The sequence below is a fragment of the Myotis yumanensis genome, unplaced genomic scaffold (genome assembly GCF_028538775.1).
Source record: "Myotis yumanensis isolate MYYU_CA2020_CCGP unplaced genomic scaffold, mMyoYum1.0.hap1 SCAF_2, whole genome shotgun sequence".
In the NCBI taxonomy this organism is placed as follows: domain Eukaryota; kingdom Metazoa; phylum Chordata; class Mammalia; order Chiroptera; family Vespertilionidae; genus Myotis; species Myotis yumanensis.
In genome coordinates, this window is record NW_027223753.1 from 9,824,970 (window position 1) to 9,843,993 (window position 19,024).

The window sequence follows — 19,024 nt, forward strand, 5'->3', positions numbered from 1 at the left end:
ATGCAGCTCTTTGGCCCCTTGAGTGTGGCCACGAAGTTTCAATCGCACTGTACGTGCGCGCCCGCACGTGGTATTTTGTGCAAGAGCCACACTCAAGGGGCCGCAGTTTGCCGACCACTGCCCTATGCACAGTAGGTGCTCAGGAAATGAGTGTTGAGCAGCTGGCAGCACTAACAGGAGGCCCATGTGCCCCTGGGAGCTGCCATCCTTCAGGACTGGAGTCTGTGGGGCCAGTCGGGCATGGTGAGTCTCAGCTCCAGGCACAAGGGCCCACAGAGCTGACCCCACCTGCCGGGACCTGCTGGCTGGTCCCATGGTATCTCTTGTGGCTTCAGTTCAGGGGCCTTCAAGTCCAGGACACCTGGGGGTGACACCTCTGGGGCTTCTGGCCTGCAGGCGGCCGTCCAGATGTGAAGAGGAGCCACGGCTGCCCACCGGCTTGCTCTTCAGCCTTTCCATTCAATTCTGCATTATTCTCCCCTCCTGCCCTTGCTTCTCCCTGGCACAGTGCCGTGGGCAACCCTCCAGGCACACTGGTCCTTTGCTACCCACCCACCCATCGGCAGGCTGGGTCAGTACCTTTCTGACCTCCCTGCCCAGACCCTAGTTCAGGGGTCTGGGGCCCTTCCAGACCCTAAGCTCTGTCCCCAGGGGCTGGTAAAGTCTAAGTGGCAGGTAGGATGGGTGTCATGGGAGGAACTTTGCCATGACCTCTGTATCTCTCCTCTACCTAGAAACCAGATGGTAAACGTGAAATAAGGTGTGGCCTGTGGAGGCCCAGTGAGTGGAAGCTTCTGAGAGGCAGGTTCCGGCCAAGCAAAAGGAAAAGCTTTCTAATTACTCGATTTTCCAAAGCACAGAGGGGTGTTAGGTAGTGAGCTGCCTGTCATGGGAAGTGTTCAAGCCTGGAGTCCTGTGCTGGAAAGGGGCTGGCCCGGGTGACCTTTGAGAGTCCTTTCTGAGCCAAGGCCTGTGCAGACACCCTACAGTCTCACTCTCCTGGGGCAGGCAGGGCCCCGCGTGTCAGGAGCACTGTTCCCCTGGCCTGCACGGCCTCACTCCCGCGAGGCTCAGGTGTGCGGATGGGGAGGGAGGAACATGGCTCTTCTGCCTCGGTGTCCTATATCCTGCCTCAGCCTTCCTATCAGATCCCAAGGACCCTGAAGCAGAAATTTGTGTTGCAGTGTCAACACGTTCCTTTCTCCTTCCTACATTGCCTGGTCCCGCTGGGGGCATGCTGGGGGCACGCACACTCATTTCGGTGTCAGCCAGGACAGCAGGCAGTAGAAGACAAATAAGCTGCTTCCTCGTCTCTCTGACCCTAGGGAGTTCCTTAACCGCTCAGATTTCTTCATCGGCCAAATGAGGACAATAACACATACCTGGGAGGGTTGTTGTGAAGTGTGGGTGAGGTCATAGGTATCAAAAATTGAGCTTGTGCCTGGCACATAGAGTAAGTGCTTGAAAACACCACCCCAAGAGACCCCACCCCCACATTACCCGTGAAACATGCTTTCCTTATGCCAAAGCGAGTGGGCATGGCTGTGGATGTGCAACACCCTGTCCTACCCTCCGTGCCTGCTCTCCTGAGATTCTCTGAGAACCGGCTCCATTCTCCTGTACCTCTTTACTGACCTGGTGCACCGGGCCTGCTCTGGGCAGCGTGAGTCAGGCAGGGAGCTGCTCTGGCCAACACGGACGGACTGTGAAGGGGCCCCAGGAAGGTCTAAACCAGTGCTTTGGGGACAGAGGAAAGAACATGGGCTCCAGCTCCTGTGGGCTGGGCTGTTGAGGGAAGAGTTACAAGAATGACAATGATGGTGCGCAACACTTATTAAGCACTTACTGTGTGCCAAACACTTTAAATACATCAATTCCTGGACTCCCCGGACAGCCCCAGGAAGTAGCTCTTTGGGTTACATCCATGTGACTGAGGAGGAACATTGAGGTGGGACTTGAGGCCACACTCCATGCAGAGTCCACACCCTGCTCCACAGCGAAGAGGGTGTTTGAAGTGGATATTTAAGAAAGCAAAAGATGGCCCCTCCCACATCCCCTCTACCCCCTCTCCCGCAAAGATGGGGGAAGGGCACTGGGGGCAGAGGGTGGGAGAGGTCACAGACTCATCAGCATGACCCTGGAAATGATGATCAAGATCAGGAAAATTACCCTGCCAGGCTCTCCCGGGTGGTAATGACTGTAGTTCAGCGGCTCTCAACCTGTGGGTCGCGACCCCTTTGGGGGTCGAACGACCCTTTCACAGGGGTCGCCTAAGACCATTGGAAAACACATATATAATTGCATATTGTTTTTGTGATTAATCACTATGTTTTAATTATGTTCAATGTGTAACAATGAAAATACATCCCGCATATCAGATATTTACATGACGATTCATAACAGTAGCAAAATTACAGTTATGAAGTAGCAACGAAAATAATTTTAAGGTTGGGGGTCACCACAACATGAGGAACTGTATTAAAGGGTCGTGGCATTAGGAAGGTTGAGAACCACTGACTTAAACAAAGCTCAGCACATTGCTCTGCTCCACCCCCTTGTTACAGATGGGGAGACTGAGGCCAGGGGGTCATGTGCCCGGGTGAGTCACGTGAAGGTCAGAGGACAGCTGGATGGAGCCTAGGCTGCCCAGTGCCCACCAGGCTGGCCTCCTGGCCCGTGGTCCTCCCCCACCATCCCCACCCCAGCTGTTGGGGTGGCATTTGGGTGGCCTTGCTATGGTCACACTCCTGAGCCCCGGACCTTTGCCCCTCTCCTTTCTCTGTCAGCGATGTGCCCAACGGCGCCGAGACCTTCACGGTCTCTGGGAGCTCCGGGGTACATATCTTCATTCTCTTCGACCCAACACGGGTGGCAGCACCCTCCGACAAAGCCCACTGGCCCCTGGACACCACTGTGGACCTGACTGTATCCGTGGACACAGCCAGTAAGGACTTAAATGATCTCAAGGTAAGAGGCCCTTCCCCACTGGAAGGGGCTGCACCTCCCCACCGGCACCCAAGGTAAGAGCCCCCAAAGCATACCTCATTCACGTATCACCCCACTCAACCGAACCCCGTAAGGCTTCTGACACCTGCGTCCACATGACACATCCTGATACAACTCCGCAGACACCCCAAACACGCAAGCCCACCCCATGCCCAACGTGACACGTCCACATGAATGAATTCTCCCTGAAAACACAGCCTGCCTGCTCTCCCGTCAGGTTCACAAACATCCCGCATTAATCCTGTGCTCAACCTACACACAGACGCCCTAACGAGTCCCCCACGCTGGTGTAGGCAGGACCTGTGCGCGCACCTGGGCAGACACAGGTGCACACCTAGATGTGCGGCATCTCCCACACCTAAAACATTGGGAAGTCTTCTCTGGCTCAGATGACAGCCTCCTCACTTGCCCCGGCCTCCCAGCACACAGCGACCTGATTGGGCAGGGACAACGCAGGGACTGCGCAGCCTTGGAGAGCAGAGGCCCTGGGGCCTGCCGTGGGCTCAGACCTTGCCTGATTGGCTGAGGTGCTATGGGCCTGCCAACAGGGCCCTGAGTGGCCACATTACGCATGGGCCCTGTGTACTGGGGCCATTCTGGGGGCCAGTGGAAGTGGCCTGGAGAGAGCACTTGGCATGGGTTCTGGATCCTGGGAAAAGCTCATCACCACTGACTGTTATTATGGGATAGAGGTCATTGTTCCCATTTTACAGGCGAAGAAACAGAGGCCTTGAGTAACTTGGCCTAAGTCAATGGCGATGGATGGTCCTTTTCTCATTCTTTCTCTCTGACATCCCCCATGAATTCCTGAGGGTCCACCTGCTCCCTCTAGAATCCGCCCTCACCCTGCCCAGCCCTGGAAGCTGGGGAGGCACCCACAGCCTCTCTAGCTGGAGGAGGCAGCTTGGGATCCAAGCCTGGAGCCCGTGAGACATGGGCCTGCAGCAGCAGGGAGGACCTGGGGACCCCAGGCCTGCCCTGCCTCTAAGCAGGGGTGTTGGGAGGTGTGGGTCACCCCCGAAACCCTGCTCACTGCCATCTCTGAAGGGGCAGCCGTGCTGGCTTAGGGCTGACCATGTCCCCACAGGTGAAGGTCTCCTACTTCGGGCAGAGCAAGGACCATGCCCTGGGCCGCAGTGAGCTCTATCTCACTGGCGTCGGTACGTACCACCTCCCTGGCTCTCTGTATATCCCCACCCTCCTCTGTGGTGGCTGTGGAGGGTCTTGGGGGGCCCTGAGTGCAAGCCCATGGCCAGCTTCCTCCACCATTGAGGGGTGTGGGTCCCTAGAACACCAGAGATGGGGACCCAGCAATACTTAGGGCCACAGGAATCTAGAAACTGCATTGCCCCTGTGTCAACAGCTACCAGCCGTGGGCAAACTAGGGCACGCGGGCCGGATCCGGCCCGTTTGAAATGAATAAAACTAAAAAAAAAAAAAAAAAGACCGTACCCTTTTATGTAATGATGTTTACTTTGAATTTACATTAGTTCACACAAACACTCCATCCATGCTTTTGTTCCGGCCCTCCGGTCCAGTTTAAGAACCCATTGTGGCCCTCGAGTCAAAAAGTTTGCCCACCCCTGATAGACCCACAACCAGCCCCTTCACCTGGAGTCCCAGCTGTTACCTCCACTGGAACCCCCAGACCAGCACTACACCTTGGACAGCCACGGGCCCCCGCCCCCCCAGCCTGAGCACCAGGGCAGCTGGCCCCGAGAGCTACGCAACCAGCACCCAGAGCCTTAGGCCTCGTCCCCAACCGTGGGAGTCAGGGCCTCCAACTCAGCAAGTATAGATGAGCAAGAATCTCAAGACACGAAGATGTGGGTCCCTCCAACACCCAGCACCACACGGGGCTGCCGCAAGGGCACCCCAGAACAGGGCCTCCCACTTCTCAGGGGCCTGGGGAGGGGCAAAGCTTCCCCCCACCTGGATGTTATAGGCAGAAGCTGGGGCCCGGTGAGCGCCTGGCAACTCCTCTCCATCCCTTTCTAGACATCTCCCTGGATGTTGACACAGCCCGCAAGGGCAAGGCGAAGAGGAGCCAAGACAAGGTGAGACTTTCCTGGCTACCCCAAGCCAGCAAGGTGGACAGGTAAACCTGGGGCTGGGCGTGGGGTGGGGTGGGGAAAGGGGGGCCCTCCCTCCAGAAGGGCCATGGACTCCGAGGGCCTGTGGTGGCCAGCAGTGTAGGGGACCCAGCTGGGGACTGCCAGATTGCCAAGTGGGAGTCACTTACACTGTGTGATGGGCAGCAGCTTACCCTCTGGGTCTCTCTCATGCCGCCTTAGACTCGGGACTGGTTCTCTTGCTTGGTAGGTTTTCTCTTTCGTGGGCTGCATTTGGAACCCCAAACGTGGCAGGTGCTTCATAAAGGTTGTTGACTGACTGAATGAAGGCGAGGAGAAGCGAGGCTTCCAGTGGAGGAGGCTGGGTGGGCAGCCCAGTTACACCCTAAAGAGCGAGGGGGAGGCGGGGGTGGGCTCAAGGCAGCACCCCACAGGAAGTACCAGAAGCCATCCTGGAGGGTGGAAGATGTAGTTTGCGGAGAAGGACCCCCGAGAGGAAGCCTGGACCACAGGGTTCGTGGACAGGATGGGGCAGGGCTGCCGCGGATGGCTGTGCAGGCCGTTCCCCGCACGGGTGGCCTGGGTGAGGCGGTGAGTGGGGCCGATCTTACCAGGCACGTCTTGGGCCCTGGTGCAGGGCAGCCCCTTCCCAGAGGGGTGAACACAAGCGCCATATATGCTAGCAGTGCCCCCGTATGGCCCCCAGACCAGAGTTTGAATCCCATCTACGTGACTTCCCACAGCCTCTCTCCCCTCTCCTGTGAGATGGGAGAGTGAGCCTGCACTGCGGGGCTGGCGGGGAGAACGCAGAGGCTCCCCTCTCCTGTGAGATGGGAGAGTGAACCTGCACTGCGGGGCTGGCGGGGAGAACGCAGAGGCTCCCCTCTCCTGTGAGATGGGAGAGTGAACCTGCACTGCGGGGCTGGCGGGGAGAACGCAGAGTTGCATCAGGAAGAGCGTGGATCATTCGATGGACCACGGAGGCAGGGCTCCAGCCATCCTTCCCACCTCGGCTCAGGCCTCCATGCGGGGCTGTGGGAGCACAGGCCCCAGAAGGGTGTGGGGATGAGGAGGGCCTTCCAGGCCTCTCCAGTCCCATTGAGGTCAGAGCAAGGCAGCCTTTGCCCTGGCAGGGCCAACACCCTGCAGGTTGGTGAAGGGCAGGCTGGGGAAGGCCGTGCTGAGTATGGTGACTGATGGCTGGGTGGGGCCGCTGTGTACGGTGGCTCAGGTCATTCACCCCACAGGGTGGAGTGGCTCTGGGTCTAGAGACCTGGATGGAGCTCAGTCCCCAGATCTATGAGCCCTCTGTAAATATTTTTTTAAAAAAACATTTTAAAATATATTTTTGTTGATTTCAGAGAGAGGAAGGGAGAGGTAGAGGGAGAGAGAGAGAGAGAGAGAGAGAGAGAGAGAGAGAGAGAAACACCAATGATGAGAGAGAATCATTGATTGGCTGCCTCCTGCACACCCCCTACTGGGGATGGAGCCCACAACTTGGACATGTGCCCTGACCAGGAATCGAACCGTGACCTTCTGCTTCATAGGTCGAAGCTCAACCACTGAGCCACACCGGCCGGGCATGTAATTCTTTAAGCAAACACAGGATACAACGTTCTCCAAGCGAACAAAGCAGCCAGCACTAGCCATGTCCAGAACCCCTTCCTAGAGCCCCCTGGGTCCCACTGACCCCAAGGTCTCTTGTTTCACCACAGAAAACCTGGTGCTGGGGCCCTGCGGGCCATGGGGCTATTCTGCTGGTGAACTGTGACCGGGATGGTTTCGGGTCCAGGGGGCTCGACCTTGAAGACAGCCAGCTGACATCACTGGAGGGTGAGCGACAGAAGGGACCTGTGGTGGTGTCCAGGGTGACGGTGTCGGGTGGTAAAGGGTCAGAGAGGATGGGACGGGAGCCGGTCAGCGGGGTAGAGGGAGGGTTGTCTCAAGGGTGCCACTCGCTTCAGACCTGAAGGACATGTCCCCCATGGTGCTGACCTGCGATGGCCCTGACAAGCTCTTCGACAACCACAAGCTGGTCCTGAATGTGCCGTTTTCTGATTCCAAAAGAGTGGGCGTCTTCTGCGCTCGGGGTGAGTGGCCTGGTGTCCTGCCCTGTCCATCCTCCGCTTCCCGAACTCTTCTCTCGTCCACATCTCTCCCTTCCTTCCATCACCTTTCGTAACTCTCATTACAGCTTACAAACAGCCTCTCCATCCGGACACAACATGTCACCCAAGAAGGAGGCTCGATAACTAGTCCCATTATACAGAAGGATAAACTGAGGCTCAGATGCTTGAATTTACTGTCTTAAGGTCACACAACCACTTGGGGGTGGAGCAAGCATTCAAACCCAGGTCTCTTGAGTGCCAAAGCCCCTTCTCTCTCCACTGCCCCCGTGTCCTCTCCTCCTTCTCCCTCTGGTCCCTCAGCTCGGGATGAGCCCCCGATGCCCCGACAAGCCCTGTCCAGTGAGGGTGAAGGGGGGCAGGAACCAGCAAAGCTGAGGCCCAGGCCTTCCCCGGGAGCTCTGCTCTACCAGAGATTTAATTCATCCAAGTCTGTGGCTTAAAAGATACCCATCCTTAACCCTGAGGTGCCCTGACTTGTTTTTATTAATAGCAAGAGGCCTCTCCTGCCCCTTCCTTCTTCCTCTTTACGCATTTCTGTTCGAACAGACCCAGAACTTGTTGTTCTGGCTAAATGAGCCTGGCAGGAACCTTTGAATGCATCAGTGGTGGCAGGTTAGGCAGGGGCCGGGCCTGGACACACCGTGACACCAGAGCAGGAGCAAGCCTTGGTGCGTGAACCGGCAGCCTTCCCAGTTGAGATCAGACCCGCCACGGACAGTTCCCGGGAGAGAGGGCGGCAGGCAGAACTACCACTTTTTTTTCTCTCTCTCTCGACTTTACTACTCTTTTTTTTTTTTTTTTTTTTTAATCCTCACCCGAGGATATGTTTTTATTGATTTTTAGAGAGAGAGGGACATTGATGTGAGAGAGAAACATGGATCAGTTGCCTCCTGTATGCGCCCCCACTGGGGAACAAACCCTCAACCTAGGTATGTGCCTAATTGGGAATTGAACCCGCAACCTTTTGGTGCATGGGATGATGCTCCAACCAACTGAGCACACAGCCAGGGTTACTACTCAATTTTAAAAAATCAAGGTGAAATTCAGAGAGCATAAACCGAGCCATTTTAAAGGGAACAATTCAGTGGAACTTCATACATTCTCAATGTTGTACAACCACCACCTCTCTCTAGTTTCAAGGCATTTTCATCCCCCGCCCCAAATAAAACCCTGTACTCATTACTAGTCACTCCCCATTCCCCCCGACCCCCAGCTCCTGGCCAACACTAATCTGCTTTCTGTCTCTATGTATTTGCTTATTCTGGACAGTTCATATAAGTGGAATCACACACTGTGTGGTCTTTGTGTCTGGCTCTTTTCACTTAACACTTTCCAGGTTCACCCATGTTGTAGCATCGATTAGTACTACATTCTTTTTTATGCATGAATAATATTCCATTGTGTGGACATATTACAATTCGTTTATCCATTCATCTGTTGATGGACATTTCGGTTGTCTTCACCTCTTGTGCCAGCTGGTTTGAAGCTTAAATTGACCTCATGAGAAATATAATGTTAGCCCATTTCGCAGATGAGGAACTAAGGCTTAGAGAGGTTGAGTCACTGAGCCGACGTCACACAGCTTGTGCCTGGCGGAGCTGGAGAGGAGCCCAAGTAGACCGAGCACAGAGGTGGCTCTGCCCCTGGTTTCCTCTCCTCCTGTCCTTCCAGCCCCACACCCCTGTCCCAGCCCTGGCCCCTGTGCTGACTCTGGTTCCCTTAGGTGGGAGTTCCCTCTCACACTACAAGCAGGTGCTGGGGCCCCAGCATCTGTCCTACAAAGTCGAGCGGCAGCCCGGGGAGCAGAAGATCAACTTCTATGTGGAGGGGCTCACCTTCCCCAATGCTGATTTCTCGGGGCTGGTCTCTCTCAGTGTCAGCCTGGTGGAGATGGGGGTACGTATGGCACTGGAGGCTGGGATAGGGGCTGAGGGACTTGGGGGACCAGTTTGGAGGCTCCAGAACCACTGAGTCCTTGTTTCTCCCTAGACCCTGCCCGAGGTGCCCATCTTCACAGACACTGTGGTCTTCCGCATGGCCCCCTGGATCATGACCCCCAACACCCAGCCCCCCCTGGAGCTGTATGTGTGCAGGTGAGGCCTCACCCCCACCCCGACCCCTGCAGCTCTCCTGCCACCTCTGGAATCATGGAGCTAGGAACAGAAGCTGTTCTGTGGTGGGCCCCTCACTCGGACCAGATGGATTCAGCGAGGGCTCCCACAGGCGCAAGCTGGGAGCAGGACAGCAGCGGGTGGGATTGGGCCTGTCAGCCCACCTGCCCCGAGCAGCTAAGGCCCTGGTTGAGGTCACGGACTCAACCTCCAGTGCCCTTGCCTCTACCCTGTCCTGCCTGCAGCAGCCCCAGAACATTTTGGGTTTAGTCTAGGCAGTGAGACCAGGGCCTGTTCAGGCTGCAGGTGGCTGCAGGAGACCCAGCCTCTCTCTGATGTGGGGGTGCTCCCGGGCCTGAAGAAATCGTGGGAACCCAGACTCCGGGGTAGACTGAGAGCCCTGGCCCATCCCAGGTCCCTGTCCTCCTGCCATCTCCCAGAATCCTTGTGAGGCCCCTCCGCTCAAGGGTGAGGTGAGCCGCGGTTGGCAAGGCCACCCAAGGTCCCTGCATTGAGGTCAGACCAGTGGAAAGGGCCACTGTTGACCTGAAACATAAGTCAAGAGGCAGGGAAGGGTGTGGCCAAACAGGTTTGCTCTGCTCACCTTGCGCAGGTGCTCAGAGGGAATTCTTTCTTTCCTTTGGCTCTCGAACCCCACCCTGGCTCCCCTGTGCAGGTCAGGCGTGTGGAACAGGAGGAGATGGGCTACCTGCCCCCTGGCCACCACCTTAACCAGTGAGATCCAGTCCGTGGGTCACCTCCTCCACGGCTCCTCCTGCTGGGGCCTCACTCTGGGCTCCCTAGCCCTGGGCTGGCTCCTCACCTCGCACCTGTCACCTGATGTGATAGTGGGACATTGTCCGTCTCTCAGCCTGTGAGCCTCTCTAAGGCAGGGCTCTGCTTGAACCCCTGCATCCAAGGGCCACACAGGGCCCAGCACAGACTAGATCAAGGCCGCCCCATCCGTCCCCCACCTCCTGGCCCCAAAGCCAAGGTCACACGGTCAGAGGCCGTTTCAGCCTCCCCTCTCCCTTTGTTTGCAGCGTGAGAGACGCTCATGGCTCAAATGAGAAATTTCTGGAGGACATGTCTGACCTGGTGTCAAAAGCCAACTGCAAGCTGATCATCTGCCCTTGGGTTGAAAATCGGAATGATCGCTGGATCCAGGTGGGCGCAGGAGCAGACCCTGTTGGAGAGTGGGGTGGCCCGGGCGGCCTGAGCCCGGCCTTCACCTGGCTTTGGGAAAGGGGCCTGCACAGGTTCCTAACCGGCTCTAGAGGAGCCAGGCCACCTGGGACCCAGGACTCGGGGTGGGGGTATGCAGGTTAGCGGAACGCTTCCCGCTGCCTGCAGCACCCCAGTCTCTCCTGTTTCCCTCCAAATGCCCTGGTCCCAGACAGAGTTCTCTCCCAACCAGGCTCCCAAGGGGCCTCACCTCTGCCTCTCCTGCACCCCCCAGATCTTGGGGAGGACCTGCTGCCCCGTTCTGCCCCAGGCCTGGGGGGATCACCCCGTTCTGAAAAACCATACCGAGGAGGTCACTGGAGTCTTTTTGTCTCTCTTCCCAGGACGAGTTGGAATTTGGCTATGTGGAGGCACCCCACAAATCCTTCCCCGTGGTCTTTGACTCCCCCCGAGACAGGGGCCTGAAGGAGTTCTCCTATAACAGGATCCTGGTATGTGGCAAAGGGCAGAGTGGGAAACCCTGGGGTGGCTCCTGCTGTAGGACCCGATTGGTTTTGCCGAGTCCTGGTCCTTTAGGGGGCAAAAGGACACAGGTGGTGAACTATGGCAAATGGGGTGTCAGTGGGAGGTTTGAGCAAATATGCAAATATAATGCAAATTGCTCCATGTGGGAGGGGCTAGCTAATACAATCTTCTTGAGGACCTTTCTCCCCCAAGGGGGAGCCAACAGAAGGGTCAGCCCTGGGGAAACCAAACTGCCTTTTGAGGGGAATGCACCCTTGTTAAATCCCCATGGCTCTTACTTTTATGAGCTGGGGCCTCTCTTCAGGTAACAAAGATTTTCTGAACACCTACTGTGTGCCAGGCGTGTGCTGTTTCCTATACATAAGAACAGCTCTAGCAACTGTGCACTGAGTTCCAGGCACTCCTCAACGTGACAAGGTTACTCATTTAATCCAGGGGGCACCTAAAGTCTCTCCTTACTGAGGCTCAGAGAGGTTAAGTTACTTGCCCAAGGCCACACAGCTCTGCCTCCAGAGCTCCTGCGCTTTACTGCCGGGCTAAACTAGAAAGGTCCTGAGGCTCAGGGTCTCTGCCTGTTACTGGCCCCCATGCCCCACTGCCCGGATAACCCTGGTGTCTGAGTGGGGGCTGTGGTGGGGAAGTTGGGTGCCCAGGCACACAGAGCAGGACATTCACCCCAGCCTGGCGGGGTCAGGGACGAGACCCAGCAAAGGGACAATGAGCCCTGCAGCGTGAGTCTGCGTCAAGGGCTTGACCTGACCAGAGCATTTTCCCACTGACGTCCACTCTCATCTTTGTCCTTCCCTTCTTTCCACTTTCTTTGGGTTAATTTGTCATCTCCCCCACCCCCAGCTGGAAACAGAAGCTGAGAGTTGTCAATCTTCTCCCTTCCTAGTATGTATTCAGAGCTGAGTGCTTCCCCAGAAGGACAGCTTCCATGTGCTGTGTTTTTATCACCTTTCTGTTCAAAGGGTTGTCCAATGTCCACTTGGACGTAGCCTGTGGTTCTCCAGAAGTCTCGCCTCACTTCCAAACACTGGGGGCTTTTCTAGTGGTTGTTCTCTTACTGGCTTGGACTTGAATTGCAGGGCGCTCAGAGAATGAAGGACTCTGTGAACAGTGGATAGAGGTGGTTTTCCTGTTCTAACTGACCCTTCCTTTTTTTTGGGGGGGGGGGGGGTGTATGTCTTGCTGGTCCTCCCACAGGGCCCCGACTTTGGATACGTAACCCAGGAAATCCCTTTCGCTGGCGCCTCTGGCCTCGACTCCTTCGGCAACCTGGACGTCAGCCCACCGGTGACCGTGCGCGGCAAGGAGTACCCCCTGGGCCGGATCCTCATCGGCAGCAACTTTCCTAAGTGAGAGGCAGGGCGGGAGGGAGGCGGAGGGCGGAGGGCACTGACCGCAGCGTCCACCACGAACACAAGTCTCCAGTCTGAGAAGTGGAGTCTAGAATCAAAGACTCAGAGGCCTAGATTCTTCCATTCGGAAGGTCACAGAATCTTAGGAGGAAACTCATACACTGATGTTCATGGTCTTCGGCCTGCCTAGAATTGTATGAGCTTAATGAAACATGCACGTCTATATCTATATCTCAGGAGGCCTCACATAAAAAGCCAGATTCCCAGCCTCCTGAAAGTCCGAAGAGCTGGGGAGATGTGCAGTTTGATGCAGAGGCAGGGGATAGATCTGTTGCCCTCGCCCTGTAGGAGGTCAAACATCTGCTGTCCTAGCCAAGCTCGAAAGGGCCCAGAGGTCGGCATGGACTGCAGGTGAGCGGGTGGCTGGTTAGGATAGTGTGAGGAGCCTCAGGCCGGCACACAGTGCTCAACAAATGCCACTCCGTGCTTCATCGTGGCTTCTCCACTCCCTGCGCTCACATTTAGAACAATCCCTGTGCAATCCTGCCTCCTGGTGGTAGCGTTGATGTAGCTCAGAGACCAGGTCTGATGCCTCCAGGGTTGCCGTCCTCTGGTCCATGCCCCTGCCTCCAGGCAGATGGCTGTCGAGCACCCCTCGGAGGGACTCTGCCCTTCCTCAACCCTCCATGTCTGATTCCTGCCACTTTCTGCTCATGTGCAGTTTTTAAAGTCTAATTCTTCTCCACCATCTCACTGTTCTGTAAGAAGTCTTTTAAAATTGCCAACACTGGCCCTAGCTGGTTTGGCTCAGTGGATAGAGTGTCGGCCTGAGGACCAAAGGGTTCTGGGTTTGATTCTGATCAAGGGCACATACCTTGGTTACAGACTGCCCTGGTTGGGGCATGTGCAGGAGGAAACCAATGGGTGTGTTTCTCTCACACCGATGTTTCTCTCTGTCTTTCCCTCTCGCTTCTACTCTCCCGAAAAAAAAAAAAAAAAAAAGTCAAGGAAAAATATCCTCAGGTGAGGATTAAATAAATAAATAAGTAGATAAAATAAAATTACCAGCACTCTATTAAGAAAAAAAAATACAAGAAAAATATTTTCCACAATCCCATCCCCAAAATCAAAGCAGTGTTGTCCAATCTGGTGGTTCTACCTTGTTGGGACTTCCTTCTAGACTTTGTCTATGACATATTCGCGTTATATAGCACACGGTGGTTCAAAGGAATGAATATCACTCACAAACATATTTTCAGCACCTGTTATATAAGAGATACGGAGTGGGCATAGACAAAAATCCCAGCCCTCCTAGAACTCGCATCCTAGTGGGATGCCAGACAATAAGACAACAAGTGTGCCAACTAGTTCTGGATGGTGTAGAGAAAAACAAAGCTGGTAAGAGGGTTGAGGGATTGTCTTAATTTCAAAGGCCTCATAGTGTAAGAAGGAAACATTTGCGTTAAACTTGAGGGGAGTGGGCAGCAATTCTTAGTAGAAAGAATAGCATGTGCAAAGGCCCTGAGCTAGGAATGTACCTGCTATATTCGAGGGATAGCAGGAGGTCAGCATGGCCGGAACTGAGTGATTGAAGAGGAGAGTGGCAGGAGTGGGGACGTTGGCATTGGTGGGGCTGTGCAGGTCCTTGTGAAGACTTTGGATTTACAGTTAGTGAGATGGGAGGGATGGGAGGGTTTTGTCCTGAGGAGGGACATGCTCTGACATATTTAAAAGCTTCCCTCTGGCTAGGCTGCGGAGGAGCAAGGCTGAACGCTAAGAGAATAGGGAAAGGGACAGGCCACTGGGATTATTTAGGTGAGGGAGGTGTCACTGGCTGGGTGGTGGCAGAGGAGGAGCCTGGGAAAGGCCGGGTTGTGTTCTGTTTAAGGTAGAACCACCAGATTGGATGCGGGCTGGGAGTTCACCCGTATGTCCTTACACTGACAAGCCAGGGCAAGAAATATGATCCCTTTTATGTAAAACATATTGAAAAAAATCTCTGACCGTGTGTTTGCACATGGTTACTTGTGTCAAGGAACATAACATATTGTTCTGACTTTAGACAAGGCTTCAGCTGCCTCATCTGTGAAACAGGGACATAGCCGTTGCCTGGGTAACGTGCCCCACAGCTCTGGGACTCCAGCTCCTGCTCCCCTGTCCCCTGCCCCCTGTTCTAGGCCACCCTCGTCCCTCCCTCCTTCCCTGTCTCTGCTAATAAAGGGTGGTTTGAAAATGCTCAGACTTCATCTCCAGAACCACAAACTGAGCGGGGCAGCGGTTCTCTTGAGTCAGCTAAGATGCTTGTCAAAATGCAGATTCCACATCCTCAGATGCGCTACATCCTCGAAAACTCTGAGCTGTGGAAGACGTCAGGGCCCTGCATCTGACCCCAAACCCACAGGTCACCATGAGGTGATGGCCGCTCTCTCCCTCCCCCGACAGGACCCATGGGCGGCGAATGGCCAAGGTGCTGTGTGACTTCCTGAAGGCCCAGCAGGTGCAGGCGCCTGTGGAGCTCTACTCTGACTGGCTCTCCGTGGGCCACGTGGATGAATTCCTGACCTTCGTGCCCACCTCCGACCAAAAGGTGTGCCCCCTCTCCTGCGGGAACCACCTCTGCCCTTGCCTGACCTGAGGGGATGAAACAGGGCAGAGCTACTTGGGACCAACTCAACACCTAATCCATACTGAGCTCAGAGGCAGGGTACCCTTGAGGCCAGGGGGCATTAATCTTGGAGGGCTTCTTGGAGGAGGTCAGAGCTCAGGTCAGGGGGGCACTCAGTGGCTCACTACTCACACACATTCTCACACTTACCGGGTGTTTCCTCTGATCCACACCACTCAGCCAAGACCCTTGTGAAGTGACACTGATAAAAAGTTGGTAACATTTACTGAGCACCTATGTTGTGTACATGTTTTAATTCATTTAATTCTCATGAGGTGGCTACTATTATCATTGCCCCCATCTTGTAGATGAGGAAACTGAGGCTCAGAAGGGCAATTAACAGGTAGGGTAAGGTTCAAACCCAGACAGTGGGCTCTGGGCCAATATGTTAATCCCTCGGTTTACCGCCTTGCAGAGATGGCCAGAGGGCACAGCCTTCAGGGAGCAAGCAGCCTGGGCGGGGGGCTGCATTCCCAGGTGGGTAAAGCAGGGAAGGACCCCCAGGCAGGGAGAATGTCATGGACAAAGGCCTAGAGGCCTGAGCCAGCTTGGAGGACCTGTTGGTAGTTCTTTGTAGCCGGTGGGTGATGCTGAGGTGGAGATTGAGTGTCCCGTGCGCGGTCTGGCCTCTGAACTTAGGCCCCTCCTGAGTTTGGGGTCTCCTGCATCTAGGGGAACCCGTGCACTGAGCTCTTCTCCCTCCCTCTGTGCCAGGGCTTCCGGCTGCTCCTGGCGAGCCCCAGGGCTTGCCTTAAACTGTTCCGAGAGAAGAAAATGGAGGGCTACGGCAAGGCGGTCCAGTTTGATGGTGAGTGCCAATGACCCAGGCGTCCTGCGGGGACGCTGCCAGCCCTGGGCACCGCTGATGCCTTTCCTGACTGTGCCCCGTCTACAGGCCCTTTGTCTGCAGATCTGCACTCAGAGCCTGACGTCACTATTCTCCTGACTCTCACGTGGGAGCTAAGGATGAGGCGCTCCCTCCCTTGGGCTAGGAAAGGGAGCTGCGAGGTGGTGATCTGTCCTAGGCACACCCAAGGGGGTGACCTCCTCCATACAGTGGGCGGTTCCTGGCCACACCCCGGGAGAGGAAAAGAGCAGGAAGCAATGAGCATGCCCCTGTGCCATCCTGTGCGGGCACTCGTTCTCCCCCCTTCGGATCTCCCACACCCCCTCCTTATCCCTTTTCACAGACGAGGAAACCGGGACTCAGAGGGAAGTGGCTTTCCCAGGGCTGAGCCGCAGGGAGCAGCAGGGCTAGGGGCTTAAGGGAAGAGGGCCCAGCAGCCAGGTGGATGGTCAGGGCCTCTCTGTAGACCCTCCTTTGGGAATTGACAGACCTCCCCCCCCCCCCCCCGCCCCCCGCCCAGCTCAGAGCTCTCCCCTGAGGAATGAGGCCTGGGAAGGGCTGTGGAGTGGCCTGCGGCCTGGGTAGACCTGGGTCCAAATCCTGGTCTTGCCATTTGCTGGCTGTGACATCACGGATGCGTCCTGACCCTCTCAGTGCCTCCGTTTCCTCTTTTCTGAATTGGGGGGATAATGAACCCTACCTGGCAGTGCTTTGAAGGCTAATAATAAGCTCAGCGGGAGTCCCAGAACAGGGTGGGTGTTCAGTAATGGTAACTGTATGGAGATGATTAGGCCCTGAGCCCAGGTGTCCCTTCCCAAGGGGTCTGTGATCCATCCCCAGGATTTACTGGCAGCCAGAGCCAGGTCCTATCAGGGTTTCCATCTCTGGCTTTCTCCATCCTTGCTTCAGGCCCTGGCACTGAGGTGGGGAGGAAATTCTGGCCCAGATCGTGAAGGCCTGGGCCCATGGTGGCCTGGGCAGGACTCCCTGAGCCCATGGACGGTCTCTCTCGCTCTTGCAGGGTTAGAGGAGAAGGTGAAGAGAAGCATTAATGAATTGCTGGCCGACAGAAGCCTCCAGAGCGACAGTCTCCATGTGCAGGTGAGGGACAGGCCTGCTGCCTGTTCTTGGGGGTCCCCCCATTATCCAGAGAGAGCAGCTGGGGGCTGCTGAGACCTGAGGGTAGGGTGGGCCCTAGGGAAGGCCATTTGAGCCTCAGTTTTCCCACCTTCGGGTAGCAATGGCACAAAGATCAAAGGAGCTAAAAGGAGCTAAAAGGCGCAGAGGCTGCACACAGTAGGAACTCTGCAAGCCTTGGATCCTTCCTCACTCCCCCAGAAATGCATCGACTGGAACCGGGAGGTGCTGAAGCGGGAGCTGGGCCTGACGGAGCGGGACATCGTGGACATCCCGCAGCTCTTCTACCTGAGGGGCCCGTACGCAGAAGCCTTCTTCCCCGACATGGTGAGGGCAGGGGGCTGTTCTGGTTCCTGGGGCCTGGTGGGGACCCCGTTGGGCCTCCAGAGAAGAGCAACCCCGAGTACAGGGACAGATGGCACAGCCGGGGTGGCCCGCAGCCTCCAGCATGTGTGTGTTTTCCGTGCCAATACAGACCGTCCATCAGGGGCTCTCAACCCGGGCCGTTTGGATTGCCTCAGTGAGGGGTACCCGGTGGGGGAGGGCAGGGACGCTGCACAACATCCCGCAGCCCCACGAGTCAGGGCGTGGTTTTCCCCAAATGGGAAAAGGAAGTGTGGTTTGGTTCCAAAGGTGTTGGGCTTCCGTTTCTGGGCCTCAGCCGCCTTCTCTGCTCCCCAGTGGGGCCCCTGGGCCCAGCAGGTGGGGCAGGTGGCAGCCACCTCCCGGGCTGTCATTAGCTCGGCAGCTGACAGAGCAGGTGAGAGATTGTGAGCTCACCAGCCTGGCCCCTGGGAGGGGCCTGAGCGATGCTATCGGCACAGGCCTGGCCAAAGTGCCCATTATTCCCTTGGGAAAGGATGTGGGGATCTCTGTCCCCAACCTACAGGATGCCAGCAGCAATCCCCCTTATGACAATCAAAATGCCCCGGGGGGTAAAATCCCCCCTCGTGGAGAACCACCGTCCTAAGGCAGTGCCGTTAGAACTCTCTGGGGTGATGGAAATGTTCTGTATTTGCACAACATGACATGGGAGCCACTGAGCCACGTGTGGCTACTGAGCACTTCAACTGTGGCTGGTGTGGTGGACCAAACTCTTACTTTAATTTGAATTTTAACAGTCACAGGGGGCTAGTGGCTACCGTACTGGACATCGGAGTTCTAAGGGGTGACCAGCTCTGGCCTGGCTGAGGGTTGCTGGTAAGGCCTGGGTCAGAGCCCATGACCTTGGTCAGCCCTCCTTTGGCTGTGGCCTTGCCCACACCTGCCAGAAGCCCACTCCCCAACACACGCCATAGGGTCCCAGTCTGTGTTTACTGGAAGGGCCCCTAGGGAATGCTGAGTTAACCCCTCATTTGTCAGAAGGGGGAACTGAGGCCACAGAGGGTAGGGGTTGGCTTGCTCACGGTCCCCAGCGAGCCAGGGGGCAGCCTCCCGTCTCCTGAGTCCTCATCCAGGAGGGGCCCACCTGGCTGGCTCTGTCCTGAACCCTGCACCTGGCTCCTCTCCCTCCCCTTAGTCTCCTGGCCTCACTCCTTCCCTGGCAAGTTCTGGCCCATTAGTGAGCAAGTGGGTCGCTCAGGGCCAAGGCCATGGAGCTGACCTGAGACCCCCCAGCTTGATGTTGCTCCCAGCCTAGATGGCTCTGCAGGGCAGACTTGAGGGTGAGGGGCTAGGGCTTCGAGAATGGGATGCCAGAGTCCAGGGCAGCTCACCCCACACTGAGATGGCCTCTAGAAGCGGGTCCAGAATGTCCCCTCCTCTGGCCATCAAGCCAGGGCTGACCCTTCCTCTAAGAAACCTCCACACCCTGCACTGGGGAGATGTCCCTTCCCCACCTCTAGGCCCCCAGCCAGGGCCCCCAAATAGGGAAGCAGAGATGCCACCGGAGATTAACCCAGGTGCCCCCAAGGGCTCCCAGCTCTTGCCCCAGCCTCAGCCCCAGGCCGCCATAGTGCTCCATTCTGGCAGAGGATAAAGAGTGTG

At 56.3% G+C, this 19,024-nt stretch overlaps 1 protein-coding gene across 1 annotated transcript in view; it reads left to right on the top strand.

Annotated features, from left to right (window-relative positions):
• The window catches only part of PADI1 (peptidyl arginine deiminase 1), a 28,319-nt gene that overhangs the window by 6,144 nt on the left and 3,151 nt on the right, over window positions 1-19,024 (top strand). The window contains exons 2-15 of the mRNA XM_070404197.1: window positions 2,787-2,967; window positions 4,094-4,166; window positions 5,005-5,063; window positions 6,794-6,911; window positions 7,043-7,168; window positions 8,931-9,103; window positions 9,197-9,300; window positions 10,362-10,485; window positions 10,887-10,994; window positions 12,235-12,386; window positions 14,832-14,976; window positions 15,769-15,862; window positions 16,923-17,002; window positions 17,240-17,365. Coding sequence (XP_070260298.1) covers window positions 2,787-2,967; window positions 4,094-4,166; window positions 5,005-5,063; window positions 6,794-6,911; window positions 7,043-7,168; window positions 8,931-9,103; window positions 9,197-9,300; window positions 10,362-10,485; window positions 10,887-10,994; window positions 12,235-12,386; window positions 14,832-14,976; window positions 15,769-15,862; window positions 16,923-17,002; window positions 17,240-17,365 — 1,663 coding nt within the window. The remainder of the gene's footprint in view (window positions 1-2,786; window positions 2,968-4,093; window positions 4,167-5,004; window positions 5,064-6,793; window positions 6,912-7,042; window positions 7,169-8,930; window positions 9,104-9,196; window positions 9,301-10,361; window positions 10,486-10,886; window positions 10,995-12,234; window positions 12,387-14,831; window positions 14,977-15,768; window positions 15,863-16,922; window positions 17,003-17,239; window positions 17,366-19,024) is intronic.